This window comes from Lissotriton vulgaris, chromosome 10 (genome assembly GCF_964263255.1).
Source record: "Lissotriton vulgaris chromosome 10, aLisVul1.2, whole genome shotgun sequence".
Classification (NCBI taxonomy): domain Eukaryota; kingdom Metazoa; phylum Chordata; class Amphibia; order Caudata; family Salamandridae; genus Lissotriton; species Lissotriton vulgaris.
This window is the reverse complement of record NC_141698.1, coordinates 98,832,903-98,850,380: the sequence shown is the minus strand read 5'-3', so window position 1 is coordinate 98,850,380 and position 17,478 is coordinate 98,832,903. Positions and strand designations below refer to the sequence as shown.

Here is a 17,478-nt window from a genome sequence, read left to right as displayed (position 1 = left end):
ACAGACAACATGACAGCCATGTATTACATACAGAAACAGGACAGAACACAAACCCTGCAACTCTCTCAGCTAGCACTGAAAATATGGCGGTGGGCTATACCTCAAAACATATTCCTCTTAGCCCAGCATGTTCCAGGAGTACAAAACACTATAGCAGATCTGTTAAGTCGTCAGACACAACCGATCCATGAGTGGGAACTTCACGCGCAAATTCTTCAACCATTCTTTCAAATGTGTGGGACAACCTCAGATAGACCTCTTTGCCACCAACGAAAACACCAAATGCCCAAGCTTCGCCGCCAGATATCCACACCCACTGTCCAAAAGCAATGCGATATGGATGAACTGGTCAGGCAAATTTGCGTACGCTTTTCCGCCTCTACCACTCATGCCACTAGTAGTACGCAAACTACAGCAGCGTTCTCTAACCCTCATCCTAGTTGCTCAAACGTGGGCCAGACAGCCATGGTACACCACACTCCTACAACTGTAGTGCCGCACCAAAAACTATACCTATCTCCACGCCTTTTAACCCAGAACCGTGGAGAGATCGGACACCCGGACCCAGCTCAGCTCAACCTTGCGATCTAGCTCCTGAAATCCTAGAATTCGGATATCTTAAACTTCCCCCTGACTGCATGAAGCTAGACGTCCAACCACTAGAGCAGGCTATGCAGCCAAGTGGAAACACTTTGTAATATATTTTCACAACAACAATATTAATCCCCTAGACGTGTGTATTCAACACATCATAGGATACTTATTACATCTCCAAAAATGTAACTTAGTCTACACGTCTATTAGACTGCATCTTCCTGCCATAGCAGCATATCTACACAACAGACAGCATCTATCTCTGTTCAGAGTGCCTGCTATTAAAGCTTTCATGGAAGGCCTCAAAAGAATAATTCCTCCCAGAGTACCACCTTCACCAGTGTGGAATTTGAACATTATTCTCACACGGCTAATGGGACCTCCCTTCGAACTTTTACATAAATGTGAACTCCAATTTTTAACCTGGAAGGTTGCGTTCCTAGTAGCTATGACTTCACTACGGAGAGTTAGTGCACTACAGGCACTAACCATTCAAGAACCTTTCTTGCAAATGCATCACAATAAGGTTGTTCTCCGTACTAATCCAAAATTCCTCCCCAAAGTAATTTCTCCCTTCCACCTCAAACAATCAGTGGAACTGCCTGTGTTCTTCTCGCAGCCATAAACAGTAGCAGAAAGAGCTCTTCATACCCTAGATGTCAAAAGAGCATTGTTATGCCACATTGAGGGAACACAACCCTGTTCGAGGCATGTGGGCTGCTGAATTCATATCTGTGCATAGATCGCCGCCTAGTGTTGGGTCCGGATGATTGCACAATGTTGTCCTGGAAGAGTTTTCGAAGTATCACGAGATAGGTGACTCCTCCCCTGGACTACAGTGCGCATGGGCATCCTCTCCATCCTCCGATTGTTTTTTTCCGCCATTGGGTTTGGATGTACTTTTCTTTACTCAAGTTTGGAAACTTTCTAAAGGCCAAAAGGCCTTCGGGTCGTCGGTATTGTTTCAATCGGTTCCGAGTTCTTGTTCAAGTTTTCTTAAACAGGACGTCTAAGAGAGCCGCGTGGCCTTTTCGACACCGGAGGCCTGATCGTCGATGGAACGGAGCCCGTTCAAACGATGCCCCCTATGTAACTCTAAGTACCCGCACATCGATGTACACCCGGTGTGCAACAAGTGCTTATCAACGGAGCACGACGAGAACAACTGTCTAGCTTGTGCTCGATTCAGGTCGAAGAAGACGCTTAGACTCAGACGCGCAGCGAGGCAAACGATGTCGAAGCCAGCGCCCGACACAGTGAATATCTTCGATGAAGACGACGATGATGTCGTCGACACAGAGGATCCAGAACAGCAGTCGGATCCCGGTTCGGAGCATGGCTCCAACTATTACGAAGAAGACTAAGACAACGTCGAATATGAAAACGTTGTCTAGGTAAGGGACGACGTATCCCCCATCGGAGCCGTTGATGACGACTCGAGCGATGAAACCGGCCCAACAGTGGGTACGGGGGCCCGAAACTGACTCTCAGACTTTCAAAGGCTCAGGTCGAGGCATCGACCGAAGGCCTTAGCCGAGATCATGAACAACATTCTATAGCCCCGCGTCAAGGCCCGGCTAAGAAAACAGCACATGAGCCATCGGTTCCATTACTCAAAACGAAACCGAAAGCCATCGAGCTAATAACAAAACCGAAAGTGCTGAAAACAGTCCTCGGGTCAAACCCATCTGAGTCGTCGAGGAAATCAGGTGACGACGACCCTGCGGGGTTGAAAGTAAAGGGTGTCGAACCGAAGATCGGGGCGCTAAAGTCCGCCATTAAAACCAAGCACGTCGCACCGAAGAAGGCGACGTCGATGGACGCCGACACAAACAAGGGACTCAAACCTCGGAAGGGTCTCGATCCAAAGCATCAGGTAGACAGACCACAGCTTGTGAAAGGCCTCGAGTCGAAAGTCAAAAGCGCCTCGAACGCCGAATAAAGGGCGAAGAGTGCGCCTCCGAAGTCGGCGCACCCCCAAAAACTTATCGGCGAAAATGCTAAGTCGGTCGGGCCTACATCTACGCCGGCGCCGAAGAAGGTCAGTCTGTCTAAGGACACTGTGCCACCGATAAAATTCGGACTACCACCAACTGCACGCCCCAAGGCGCTCGATCCAAAACCTGGGGTCGAAACCCCCAAACAGGTGTTATTGGGAAAAATAAGTCATCCTATGGAAGAGGACGTCATGTACCAAGAGCCCTCATATGATGACCAGTCCAAATTACATATCGACTCAGAATCTGGTAAACTTACTATTTACCAGAGGAAAATCGGATCAGAAAATACTTTGGAATCATACAAAATTCCACTCAAAAAGAAAAGGGATTCTGCAACATCACCTTTCCTTTTTGAGACTGTGAGGTACTATGGCCAGGACACTTCGGCATATTCACCCACGCCCACTATTGAGGATATGGGATATGATGATGATGACCAATATATTTACCCTGCAGACAATGATCAGGATGACCAAACACAAGCATGGACAGACCCTGCTGACTAGGGGGAATCACAGACTATTCCTGATACTCCCTCCTATCCTGTGAAAACATCACCAACGGAAGATACCGCTGCGTTCAACGCTCTAATTGAAAGGGCAGCACTAAATGATGATGTGGACATGCATGCTGACCCAGTTGAAGAGGACTTCCTGTTTGACACTTTCTCCACTTCAGAGAAATCTGTTAAAACTTTACCAATGCTAAAGGGTGTCCTTAAACACGCAGGGGACATTTTCAAGGAAACCACTAGGGCAAGAGTTATTAACCCCAGGATTGAGAGGAAATACAGACCGGCGCCTGTGGACCCTACATATATTACGGGACAGCTGCCGTTAGACTCTTTGGTGGTCTCAAATGCTCGTAAGCGCGCCAACTCACAAACTACGGGTGATGCTCCTCTTCCAGACAAATAATCTAAAGTACTAGAAGCTTCTGAGAAAAGGATGGCTGCTCAAGCAGCTAATATCTGGAGGATTTCTAATACACAGGCCCTATTAGCCAGATACGATAGGGCACATTATCACACTCTAGAGCAACTGCTTCAACATTTGCCTGAGGCCTACAAGGAGGGAGCGGAGATGCTAATACAGGAGGGTAAACTCATATCCAACGCATCCATTAAGTGTGCGCTAGACGCAGCAGAACTGCAGCCAGGGCCATAAACACAAGCCTCATGCTCAGGAGGCATGCTTGGTTGCGCATCTCTGGATTCAAACCTGAGATTCAGACCACATTACTAAATCAGCCTGTGAACCCAGATTATCTTTTTGGTCCTGATGTGGACATAATCTTAGAAAAGATTAAAAAAGACACTGAGACAGCCAAGTCCATGGGTGCCTTGCAGTCCCAACAATTTAGAGGAGGTTCTTTTCGTCGCTCCAGTAACAGAGGAGCTACATGAGGCCAGGCATCACAACAAATTCCTTACAATAAAGGGAGCACGCAAACCACCTACAATAAAAATAATAGAGGTGGATACCGTGGCAACAGCAGCAAAGGCAGAGGACAGGGGAATAACAACACCAGATCCTCCGCCAATACTAAACAGTGACGCCTTGTCACTGCCCCCAGACCATGTAACACCGGTCGGGGGACGATTACAACAGTTCCTGCCAGTTTGGGAGAGCATTACCACAGACAGGTGGGTGAGACAACTTATTCAGTACGGCTATTGTCTAGAGCTAACCTCCACTCCACGCAACATACCCCCAAGACACCGTCCTATGTCAGCAGAGCACACAGACTTATTGCAGCAAGAAGTCATCAGCATGCTGCAAAAAGGGGCCATAGAACTCCTCCCTATACAGGAACAAGGTATAGGGGTATACTCGCTGTACTTCTTAATTCCCAAAAAGGACGGGTCTCTCAGGCCAATACTGGAAGTCAGGCCCCTAAACCAATACATCTTGTCAGAACATTTTCACATGCTCACTTTACAGCAGGTTCTACCATTGCTCAGTCAGGGATATTTTCTCGCAACACTAGACCTAAAAGACGCGTACTTCCACAAACCAATACATCCTGCACACAGGAAGTATCTCAGGTTTACCATACAAAATCAGCACTACCAGTTCAAGGTACTACCTTTCGGGGTCACAACAGCCCCCAGGGTGTTTACCAAGTGCCTAGCAACCGTAGCGGCACACCTCAGAAGAAACCATGTCCACGTCTACCCCTATCTGGACGACTGGCTCATCCAAGCAAAGTCAGTCCAGCAATGTGCCAGCCACATGTCTCGCACTATTCACCTCCTGCACAGCCTCGGATTCTCATTAAACTATGCAAAGTCTCATCTCCAACCCGCTCACGTACAACAGTACCTAGGAGCGACAATAGACACTCTGGCAGCAAAGGCACAGCCAAACTCATCAAGAATCAACAGCATTCAATTACTGATTCAAAGATTCAAACCCCAACACTCGCTCCCAACACAGGTGTTTATGCAGTTGATAGGCATGATGGCCTCCTGCATCTTCATAGTCCCTCACGCGAGACTACACATGCGTCCGCTTCAGGAGTGCTTAGCACGGCAGTGGAACCAGGCTCAAGGACAATTCAAGGACCTAGTGTTGGTGACCAGTCGCGCATACAACTCTCTGCATTGGTGGAACCCACAAAACCTTTGCAGGGGACGACCGTTCCAAGAGCCTGTACCACAAATCGTGCTGACAACGGACGCATCTCTCCTGGGCTGGGGAGCGCATGTCTTCCATTACACAGTGCAGGGACTATGGACGACACATCATAGATAGTTGCACATCAACCTGCTGGAACTGATGGCAATCTTCATGGCAATGAAGGCGTTCAAGGTACATCTGTGCAACAAAGTCGTGTTGATCCGGACGGACAACATGACTGCCATGTACTACATACAGAAGCAGGGAGGGACACACTCTCCACAGTTGTCACATCTAGTGCAAAGCATGTGGAAGTGGGCCATTCAGAGGAACATCTTCCTCATGACGGAACACCTCCCAGGCAGGGACAACCAGATGGCGGATCTGCTAAGCAGACACAGCCACCAGATGCACGAGTGGGAGATCCATCCCTCGGTGCTACAACCGTACTTCCAGCAGTGGGATCACCCAGACATAGACCTGTTCGCCACAAGGGAAAAAGCAAAATGCCAAAGCTTCGCCGCCAGGTTTCCACATCCACAGTCTCAGGGCAATGCGATATGGATGAACTGGTCAGGCAAGTTTGCGTACGCTTTTCCCCCAGCCCCACTCATACCACTAGTGGCATGCAAACTGGGACAACACTCCATGACACTCATCCTAGTTGCTCCAACGTGGGCGAGGCAACCGTGGTACACCTCGTTTCTAGAACTTTCCGTGGTGCCTCATCAAAGGCTGCGACTAACACCCAATCTTTTAACGCAGAGCCATGGATACATTCTGCACCCAGATCCGCAACAGTTGAACCTTGCGATCTGGCTCCTGAAGTCATAGAGTTTGGTTACCTAAACTTGCCTCCTGACTGTATGAACATTATCAAGGAAGCAAGGAGACCTACAACCAGAACCTGCTATGCGGTGAAGTGGAAACGTTTTGTCATCTATTGTACCAATAATGACATAAATCCGCTAGATGCATCTACTCAAAACATCATATGTTACCTGTTACATTTACATAGATGCAATCTAGCCTATGGCTCCATACGTATACACTTGGTTGCGGTGGCAGCTTAGCTTCAGAATAGGCAATACCTTTCACTCTTCAGAGTACCTGCTATTAAAGCTTTTATGGAGGGACTCAAACGTGTGATTCCACCGAGACACCCACCTTCACCTATCTGGAACTTGAACGTGGTTCTAACCAGACTGATGGGACCACCTTTTGAACCTCTACACTCGTGTGAGATACAGTTCCTAATGTGGAAAGTGGCTTTCCTAGTGGCAATTACATCACTTAGAAGGGTTAGTGAGCTACAAGCCCTAACTATTCAAGAGCCATTCATACAAATTCATGCAAATAGAGTTGTACTACGTACAAACCCTACATTTATGCCAAAGGTGGTATCCCAGTTTCACATCAATCAAACTATCGAACTGCCAGTGTTCTTCCCAAATCCAGATTCGGTGGCAGAAAGAGCTCTACATACACTGGACGTTAAAAGAACTCTCCTGTACTACATAGACAGGACAAAACGCTCAGAAAAACGAAACAACTGTTTGTTGCCTTTTTTACCACAGCATAAAGGCAACCCCATTTCAAAATCAGGTATAGCCAGATGGATTGTTAACCACTTCGATGCTGATGACGAGCTTAGCTCGTCATCAGGCTTACCTGCCGTGTGCTGATGACGAGCTGAGCTAGTCATGTAACGCAGTAATTTCAAAAATGCAGCACACAGCTGGAAAAGCCGCCACAGCGATGCGGTTAAGTGCATACAAATTTGTTATCAAAAAGCTAAACGCACGTTAACAGTTCCCCCAAGAGCGCATTCCACATGCAAGTTAGGGGCATCCATGGCTTTTCTAGGAAACATTCCTCTAGAGGACATATGTAGAGCAGCCACATGGACTACCATACATACATTTACCAAACACTACTGTGTAGATGTACACTCCAAACAGCAAGCAGCTGTAGGACGGGCTGTACTCAGAACTCTTTTTCAGGCTGCTGCAGCTGGCACGGGCAACCACCGCTAAGGGGGAGACTGCTATACATTCTATGCACAGATATGAATTAAGCAGCCCACATGCCTTGAACGGAATATGCTACTTACCAGTATGCATCTGTTCTTGGCATGTAGGGCTGCTGACATTCATATCGCCCTCCCTTCTCCCCGGTGCCTGTCGCAGCTGTAGCACTCAGAATTATTCTTAGCATGGCCATCACTTACTGTATCATAATCCATCCCTGCCACAATGGCGAAAAACAATCTGAGGATGGAGAGGATGCCCATGCGCACTGTAGTCCGGGGGAGGAGCCACCTATCTCGTGATACTTCGAAGACTCTTCCAGGACAACAATGTGCAATCATCCGGACCCAACACTATGCGGCGATCTATGCACCGATATGAATGTCAGCACCCCTACATGCCAAGAACAGATGCATACTGGTAAGTAGCATATTCCTTAGTAAGACCAAACAAATTTTTGTGTCTTTCTCACCACCACACTAAGGCAACCCAATATCAAAAGCTGGGTTAGCTAGGTGGATTGTCCAATGCATACAGATTTGCTACCACAAAGCTAATTGTACGTTATCCTAAAGCCCACTCTACAAGGAAAATGGGGGCTTCAATGGCATTTTTAGGGAACATTCCCCTAGATGACATCTGCAAAGCAGCTACATGGTCTACACCGCACACATTCACAAAACACTATTGTGTAGATGTGAAAACTAAACAACAAGCTTATGTAAGCCAGGCTGTTCTCAAAACACTATTTCAAACTACTGCAACGGATAGGGGTGGTCGCCGCTAAGAGTGGGTACTGTAATACAATCAATGCACAGTGTGTAATCTGCAGCTCATATGCCTCGAACGGAAAATGCTACTTACCAGTATGCATCTGTTCTTTGCATGTAGAGCTACAGAGTTACACACGCCCACCCGCCTCCCCAGCTACCCTTATTTGTTCCAGTTTTATCGTAATTAGATACAGCTTACATGGACATCCTTCCTTTTCTTGCAAAGCTCCCATAATTTCCCTAATGGTGAAAAACAATCTGAGGATGGAGCCGATGCCCATGCGCAATGTGGTGCAAAGGAGAAGTCACCTTTCTCTACCAGGGGATCCTCATTAATAGTCATAAGCACTGAATATTCCCGCCCATGTGCGGGACCCCGGAAACAATATAAAAATATATATGTAAAAACACATATATCTCGCTACACATATATGTACGTTCATATATTTTTCTCACACCAATGCAGTCCCAAAACTGAGGCTAAACAATGTAAACACATGTACATGTACTGCAATTGGTAAGGAAACAAAAAACACATTAGGTCACAGCATCTAATAATGTGATGGTGGGAATAAGAGTGAGAGATAGAACGCACACAGTTTATATTAATTGGTTGCGGTGAGGTGCTCTGCAGGTCTTGTATGAAATTCTTGCGAGTACCACTGAACCACATAGTCATAATACAGCAGCCAGTTCAGATTCTCTGTATATTCAGGGCAGGAGTATGAGGTTGCAGAGAGAGTCCCATGGATGGTACTTCAACAAGAAAGTTTAGAATACCTAAACCTGTTCAATAGAGCAACTGGTGAAAAATATATTATTGTCATTCAAGATACAGATGTTTTACTGGAACAGGGAGAAGTAGAAACCTAGAAAATGGCAATTACTGTCCATGTCAATCTACCATCGTAGCACAGCGTTTTAATGTTTTATTGACTATCTTTGAAATAAACTTCAACTTTGGAACAGACCTGGAGCGCCATGTTCTATTCTGCACTCGTATGTTAAGAATTGTGTTTGTAGTTTGGCTCAGCAGACCACCACGTCTGATTACTTTTTAAATAATGCACATTTCTTTTTGTAATGCAGCCCATTTTCCTTAAAGGAAAACTGGATGCATTATAAAAAAGCTACCTTTTCATTTTCTAAGAGTAGGCAGTGGTCCCAGGGATCACTGCCTGCTCTTACAAAATGTTGACACCCACATTACAAGGAGAGGGGTCCCTTGGGGACTGGCTTCCTTTTGCAAATGGGATACCACCTCCTTCACGGAGTTGGTAAAATATGAATGTTTTGCATACGCATTCCGGTTGCAAAACATTCATACATGCCCCTGCGACTAACTATTAGGAAGGGACGCTCTTGGCACGCTCCTTCCTAATGCCAACTCACAAACCTTGTTTTGCGAGTCAGTAATAGGTTACAAACTAGGGTTTGTATATAGAAAACCGCTTTTTGTGGCGATTGTGAGCTCAAAAAAGCTAATTACATCTGGCCTCTAGTAATCAAAAACTATTTTTTTATAATCAAAGCAATAGTTATTGCATGATTAATCTGAATAGATCTAATTCATCTTGTTGATGAACCCAGATATTTTAACGATTGCAAGATGCTTATTAGATTGTGGAGTGAAACACATTGAAAATTTGGGGATTGTAGTTGGAATTTTTAGCTTGCAGGTGAATGCTTGAGCTTCCTGATTTAGCTTTTTTTTCTTATGTTTATCTCCTTTCGATCCTTTGCTGTAATGATTAACTCTATAACTGCTTCGAACGTTCCGCGCCAGTGCGGAACGTTCGAAGAAACAGGCGGGGCTGCGACGGCCAACGTTCGTTCGCAGCACCAGCCAGGTAGTGCTCCCGTAGGCCGACTGGAGCACAGAACAAGTTAAGTCATTGTCCACACTTGTTTTTGGAAGCAACATTCGAATTCTGAATTGCAAACCAAGGTTTTCTGTCTGAATTGCAATACTGTGTCAATGTATCCAACCTGTTGCATTGTGTTTGTTTCATTTACGTGCACTCCTCTATTTAATGACAATTTAGCCAAGTGTTCTAGCTGCTTGTTCTCTGTGGTTCCTTTCAGCCTCTGGACTGATGTACAATTCCTATGATTTAGAAAGTTTGATTGATATTGTAAAATTAAATGTGCATTTGTCTTGACAAGTTATGTTAGATACTTATCAGTTACTTTTAACTTTGATGACTGATGTTGCTAATAAACAGAGAGGGAGATACAAACACATGCTCATGTGTCATTACAGATAAAAGATGTTTATTGTTACTTTCTATGATGATATTGTGTTGAGGTGGCCCATGGGGAGGGGCCATGTGAAGTAATATCCACTGCCACTAAATAGCACTCACTTATTGTGTTTGATTTCTTATCTGTTTTAATGAACAGAGGTTGTGCTGCAGCCAGCTCCAGCCCTGACATGGAGAACTATTGGAGGGGTTTTGGATTTTTACATCTTCTTGGGTCCAGATCCAAACTCTGTAATCCAGCAGTACCAGGAGGTGATAGGTAAATATAATTAAAATTAACATTTTTTCCCCCTGTTATTGTACATAAATGCAATGGTGGAACCAAGGTGTAATGCTTTCAAGGGCTAGCTAAACAAATAGTGGGTACAATTGTGAAGTCACTGTGAAGCAAATTTTACTTAAAACATTTATACGTTATCCAGTATTATGGGTGTCTTTCATAGATTCACATGCCTGAATCATTCCCCGTCGTCGGGATGGGAGTCCCCGGTACATTAATAAAGTAATGTTCTATAGACATATAGAGAAATAGGCCCACAGGCCTTACATTAGTAACATATCCATGTCCTTTTGAGAAAAGGACCAAACTCTAGAAGAGAGCCAATCAGCTGTCACCTCCCTCTAGAACCTTCCTGGAAGGAGCCTCAGTCCCTCAGATTGTCTACCGCACGTTGTCCTAGGGAGTCTCCTTAGAGCTCTGCTCAAATTCTGTGTTTTTTTTCACTTCATTAAATAACTTTGTTGTCAGAATTCTACTGGTTTCTTTTCTACTATGGATTATCTTCAAATACATTCTTTAAAGAGGAGAAGTAAGGATTATTTAGAGCCTGTGCAACTTGTTCCAAAAAGGTTGCTCTACACTGATGATCCTCACACTGACTGCATTTATTGTCTATACCGCAGGCCAAAGACTGCAAGGTATGTTGCACTTTCTCAAGTAAGTTTCTGAGAGGTTGTGAAGAGCGACTTTTAATATGGTGTCAAACGCTAAAACCAGAAAGGAGGTTTTTATTTTCTCCAGTGACAGTGATGAGGCGTTGTCCTCAACATCTAGGAGATCTCAAAAGAGAAGAAAATCTCCTCAAACTCATTCCTCAGGGGACTGTCCTGAGAAGGCCCTCAAAAAGACCACTCATGGGCATTCTGGGCGCAGTCCTTCAAAATCTCCTCACTCTGTGGTAAAGGAGAGTAAAGGACTTGCTTTTGGAGAAAAATCATGTGAAAAGACTAATTCTGAGCCGTCAAAATCACCTCCTCTGGTCATAGGACCCTTCAGAAAGCCGTCTTCTATTCCTCCTGAGGTAAAGACTAAGAAACCAACATCGTCAACAGGATCGTCGACGAAGAAACCATCATCATTGCCTATTACAGCCTCTCCGTCGACGACGGGCTCGTCTACGACGGGCTCGTCTACGACGGGCTCGTTTACGATGGCTCGCCTACGATGGCTCGTGTACAATGGCTCGTCTACGACGGCTCGTCTCTGATGGCTCGTCTACGATGGCTCGCCTACAATGGCTCGTCGACGGCTCGTCGACGACTGCCTAGTCTATGACTGCTCGTCTACGATGGCCTGTCTACGGCGTCGACGATGGCCTCGTCTACGATGGCCTCGTCTACGATGGCCTCGTCTACGATGGCATCGTCTACAATGGCCTCGTCTAAGATGGCCTTGTCTACGATGGCTCGTCTAAGACGGCCTGGTCTATGACTGCGATCTCGTCGACTGGCTCGTCGACGATGGAAATTCCAAAATTAGAAATAATCAGGAACTCACCTACTTGAAGAGTAGGATTCATAGGAAGAGGAGCTATAAGTTAGGCTGGCAACTCCTCAAATAAGACCCCACCAGAATCCTGTCACCACGGATGATGATGACCAGGAAGAGGGAGAAATAACAGATCCTAACAAAAAATGGGATGATTACTTGAATCCGTTTTCCGGCATCTCCCTCACCAGGACCGGTAGATTCTCCCCATTTTTCCCTAATATAATGGAGAGAGCTGCGAGAGGTTCCAGCTTCCTATGGCGACAATACAAACAGAATGCTTCCTATACGATTTTAAGGAGCCATTCCAAAAATCAGTCCAGGCTATCCCCAATTGTTAACCATGTGTGGGAAGAAGGTTTCAAAGTGATGAAGACACCGGCGACAGTTACGCCTGTGCTTGCTAGGTTGGAGGAACAATATAAAGCTCCTTTAGATGCACCAGCGTGTTTACTGGGCCATCCAAAACCTGATTCCGTGTTTTCACAAGCGGTGCAACAAAAATCTAAGAATCTTCTGCGCCTATATCAATAACTCCTGAAGAGGGGAGATGCTTGAACAATGCAGGAAAAAGATTCTCATCTATGTCTACTCTTAGTCAAAGCAGATAATGCCCTTGCTATTCTGGGCTGATAAGACCGGCATATGTTGTGCGATATGGCACCAAACATGGACCTCATCCCAGAGGACAATAGACAATAGACAGGAGGCGAGAGGGGGTGCTAAGGCGTCAGGGATGGTTAAGTGCGACTGCCTTTTGACTGGAAGTCCAAGAAAATTGAGATCCTGAATCTCCCCTTCGATGGAGAAGTTTTATTGGGAAACGAGTGAACGAGGCAATTCAAGGTATCAAGAAAGATACAGTTATCCAGTATTATTATTGAAAGATTTCCCACTTTTTACAAAATTGGAAAAAGATTACTATGGACTGTTGGGTCCTTCAATTAGTATGATTCAGCCACTCTATGGAATTCATATAAATCCCTCCACAGACTCCGCCCGCCCAATGCATCACAAAAATCTACGGCTGCTTCTACGAGAGATCTCTATTATGCTGCATAAAGGACAAATAGAGAGAGTACCTCCATCTCAAAGGGGAAATGGATTTCATTCCAGCTTCTTTTTTGATCCCAAAAAAAAAGTGGAGACCGATCTTGGACCTCGAGGCCCTCAACAAATTCCTAAAAAAGCAGTTGTTTTGCATGGTAACTGTAGGAAGGTACATCCTGACTATGGTTGCCCCCAACTTTTTGCCCTGTGTTTTAGCTGGTTTTGGACATAGTCGACCTGGGACCCTGCCAATCAGGACCCCAGGCCTACTGCTCTCTCTTTAAAATGGATTCCATGTACCCTAGGTACATTTCCAATTGGCACTGGGCCACCTTATCAGACCCCGTAACGCAGGGCATAGGTGTACCCAGGGCCGCCAGGGGCTGAAGCATGTATTATGCCACCCCTGGCTGGCCTCCTAAATTTGACACAACTGGCTGCATGACAGCTGGGGCGAAGTCGTGTAATCACCCTTTGCTTTAGATATAGTAGCTCTATATCTAACCATACAATGGACACCCGAGTCCCTATCAGTCACTCCTATGGCAGGCCTTGACAATCCTGAAGGCAGAGTGCATGGGCTCGCGTGAACTGTGTTCTGGCCCGAGCCGAGCCGGTTGCAGCTTGCGGAGAAAAGACCCAATGGCTGTTCCATGATAACGCGTGCCACATCGGTAACTTCGGTGTCGCGTTATCAAGACATGTCGAGTAAGGTGTCATACGAATCGGGGTGCTGCCCTCTCACCAACCCTGGCGACGAGGTTAGCATTCCGCCCTTCTAGAGGGACACGACATGTACGGAACTGTGAACCCCGGTTAAAGTTAACGAAAGCCTCAGCTCCACAAAATGGATGCTGCCACCACAGACACGAGTCTGACCTCCTGCTGCTGGGAGTCCTTCCAGCGAGGAGCGCTTGGACAAAGGGTTTCCTGTCGAGGGCGGTGTTCGCACCGTCCCAGACAGGGTTTGTGTATTCTGGGTAGGTAGGGCTTTTGCGAGAAGGTGACTGCGGAGTGGCACCCCGGTGCTCACTACGCATCTGCCGGTTAGAACCAGTTCCAGGGGCGACAGCCCTGGCCTGGGGGAAGTCCGGCAGGGGAGAGGGGTGTAACTACCCCCCTTCCTGGTCCCACCCTTAGGGCAGGACCTAGTCATGTACCCACCCCTTTCTTTAGGATAAAGGCCGGAGCGGGGACCCTTCCAAATTAGATCATCTTTGAATCAAGAACTACTTTCTACGAAAGGACATTCAAGACTCTTCTCAAGATTTCTCCCTTGTGACTAAGGAGTAGTCACCCTGCATCAGCGGGCACCATCTAAGAACTCTGCGGTTTGCTGTAAGTCCTTCCTCAAGGAATCCGACGGCCCAGCTCGACGAGAACCGGCTTCCCTGGCACCTCTGACCTCTACCCACGTCATCAGCTCAGCTGTGATCTGTGGGTGCGACGAGACCTCGAGGGACCGGCCATCATCAGAACCTGCACGCTCTTAAAAACCAGCACGACCATCGAGGTAACTCTCTGGTGAGTGCTCTGGGGTCCGAGAAGCCCCGACCCTGAGCCGCTCCAGCACCAAAGTGCAGTCTCCCAGCATCTCCACGATCTGCGTGGGGCCCTTCTGCTCGCTGCTCAGCACGTTGTCTGGTCACTAGCCGCTGGCTTGTGCCCTTCTGTGACGACATCCGAGAATCAACACTGCCGGTCTGGTTGCTCCAGACTGGCCCTTGCTTCCATCTCTTCGAGAAGCACCCCGGACCCTCCTGGTCCACTCAAGACGCCGACCGCGACATCCGTCGTGGGACAGCTCGCACCTCCACCGTGGTCGCCGACAACGCCTCCTGGTTCGTGAGACTGCAGAGCCTAGCGTCGCCCACTCACCTGGTCGAGGTGACGGCCAACTGGTGCCTTCTTGGTACCCTCTGACTACTGGCTAGTAGTACGAACTTGGTCCCCTCTGCTTTCAGGTTTCATCAATCTCCGATCCAGGCTTGGATCTCTACGAACTATTCATCACTGGTCGCCGGCCAGCAACTCCTTTTCTTCCGGCTCCTGGCTCGTCAGCGAAGACCCCGACACCTGTAAGACTTGCAGCCGCAGCCCTCGTGGCTAGGTAACTCGGCATTTCGGTGCCTGCATAGCCTCCTTACTCTAGGGTCCCGAGTCCCTCGCTTCCGACTTGCCTTAACCCTTCCGTGTCCTCGGACACTTGTTTTAAACTGTGCACTTGAAGTATTTGCTAAAGAGATTTGGTTGGTGCTTAGTACCCTGTCCTCATAAAGAGTACAGGGCTGTTGTGATTCTTAATAAATATATTGTTTATTTTCATAACACTTGTGTGGTGTCCTTTCACTGGGTGTTCAAGGGGTACATGTGTGGTAAACAGCTGGCTTAACGCGCCCTCTCGAGTCTTTAGCCTTAGACTGCTCGTATCCACGCTACTAGGATAGCTGGTCTATAGGTTGACTTACAACCAAACACCATAAGGGTCGTTGGAACGATACATAGCGGTCGCTAGAATAGCGAACGTTGCATATCGGGCCAACTTCTCACATTGGTGGCAGCGGTGGGATCCAGTCTGAAGCAGGTAACCTGCACCTCTCTACCCTGTCTCAGTCAGCCCAGGGCTGAAGAGATTAGGGAGGCCAGTGGTGGACCCCAAAGGGCCCCCTGTCCAAAAGAACCCCTTAATCAGAAGATTAGGATCACTGAAGCTGGTAAACCTAGCCAAGTGAAAACAGAACAGACTCCTGAGGGATCCCCCTTAAAAGTAGTTAGGGAACTCCCACAGCTGGACACTGTTGGGCACAGCCAAACCTGGGGCCTAAAAACCCCAGACCTGACCTGTCCCTCCAGTAAGCCAAACAGAGGGACTCAGCCTCCAGCTTTAGGTAGCCAGAGGCTGACCCTGAGAGCTCAGTGCATCTCAGCTAAAGAGAGAAAGGCACGCATGATGAATGGTGATTGGAGGAAGATGAGCCCAAAGGTAGAGGAGCCTCACTTCAGTACTCCATCCCAGCATCAGCCTTCTTCTTTCCCAAGACGCACCAGAGACAGAGATTCCCTATGGTGGAGACCCTCAGATACCCTTAGGGTGAGGGGTTGCCTAGTGGACCATGACACAGGGGGAAACCAAGCCAGAGCTGGTCCTTCCTTATATGGCCACTTAGGTAATAGAGGCTTACCTGGCCAAGGATAGCCTTATCTCCTTTCGTTTGGGGGGGGGGTTGTGTAGGAAGGTACATCCTGACTATGGTTGCCCCCAACTTTTTGCCCTGTGTTTTAGCTGGTTTTGGACATAGTCGACCTGGGACCCTGCCAATCAGGACCCCAGGCCTACTGCTCTCTCTTTAAAATGGATTCCATGTACCCTAGGTACATTTCCAATTGGCACTGGGCCACCTTATCAGACCCCGTAACGCAGGGCATAGGTGTACCCAGGGCCGCCAGGGGCTGAAGCATGTATTATGCCACCCCTGGCTGGCCTCCTAAATTTGACACAACTGGCTGCATGACAGCTGGGGCGAAGTCGTGTAATCACCCTTTGCTTTAGATATAGTAGCTCTATATCTAACCATACAATGGACACCCGAGTCCCTATCAGTCACTCCTATGGCAGGCCTTGACAATCCTGAAGGCAGAGTGCATGGGCTCGCGTGAACTGTGTTCTGGCCCGAGCCGAGCCGGTTGCAGCTTGCGGAGAAAAGACCCAATGGCTGTTCCATGATAACGCGTGCCACATCGGTAACTTCGGTGTCGCGTTATCAAGACATGTCGAGTAAGGTGTCATACGAATCGGGGTGCTGCCCTCTCACCAACCCTGGCGACGAGGTTAGCATTCCGCCCTTCTAGAGGGACACGACATGTACGTAACTGTGAACCCCGGTTAAAGTTAACGAAAGCCTCAGCTCCACAAAATGGATGCTGCCACCACAGACACGAGTCTGACCTCCTGCTGCTGGGAGTCCTTCCAGCGAGGAGCGCTTGGACAAAGGGTTTCCTGTCGAGGGCGGTGTTCGCACCGTCCCAGACAGGGTTTGTGTATTCTGGGTAGGTAGGGCTTTTGCGAGAAGGTGACTGCGGAGTGGCACCCCGGTGCTCACTACGCATCTGCCGGTTAGAACCAGTTCCAGGGGCGACAGCCCTGGCCTGGGGAAAGTCCGGCAGGGGAGAGGGGTGTAACTACCCCCCTTCCTGGTCCCACCCTTAGGGCAGGACCTAGTCATGTACCCACCCCTTTCTTTAGGATAAAGGCCGGAGCGGGGACCCTTCCAAATTAGATCATCTTTGAATCAAGAACTACTTTCTACGAAAGGACATTCAAGACTCTTCTCAAGATTTCTCCCTTGTGACTAAGGAGTAGTCACCCTGCATCAGCGGG

General features: G+C 47.7%; 1 protein-coding gene across 1 annotated transcript in view; it reads left to right on the top strand.

Moving 5' to 3' along the window:
- Positions 1-17,478, top strand: part of LOC147684751 (lysosomal alpha-glucosidase-like) — a 496,980-nt gene that overhangs the window by 145,724 nt on the left and 333,778 nt on the right. Inside the window, exon 6 of the mRNA XM_086940598.1 lies at positions 10,422-10,541. Coding sequence (XP_086796724.1) covers positions 10,422-10,541 — 120 coding nt within the window. The remainder of the gene's footprint in view (positions 1-10,421; positions 10,542-17,478) is intronic.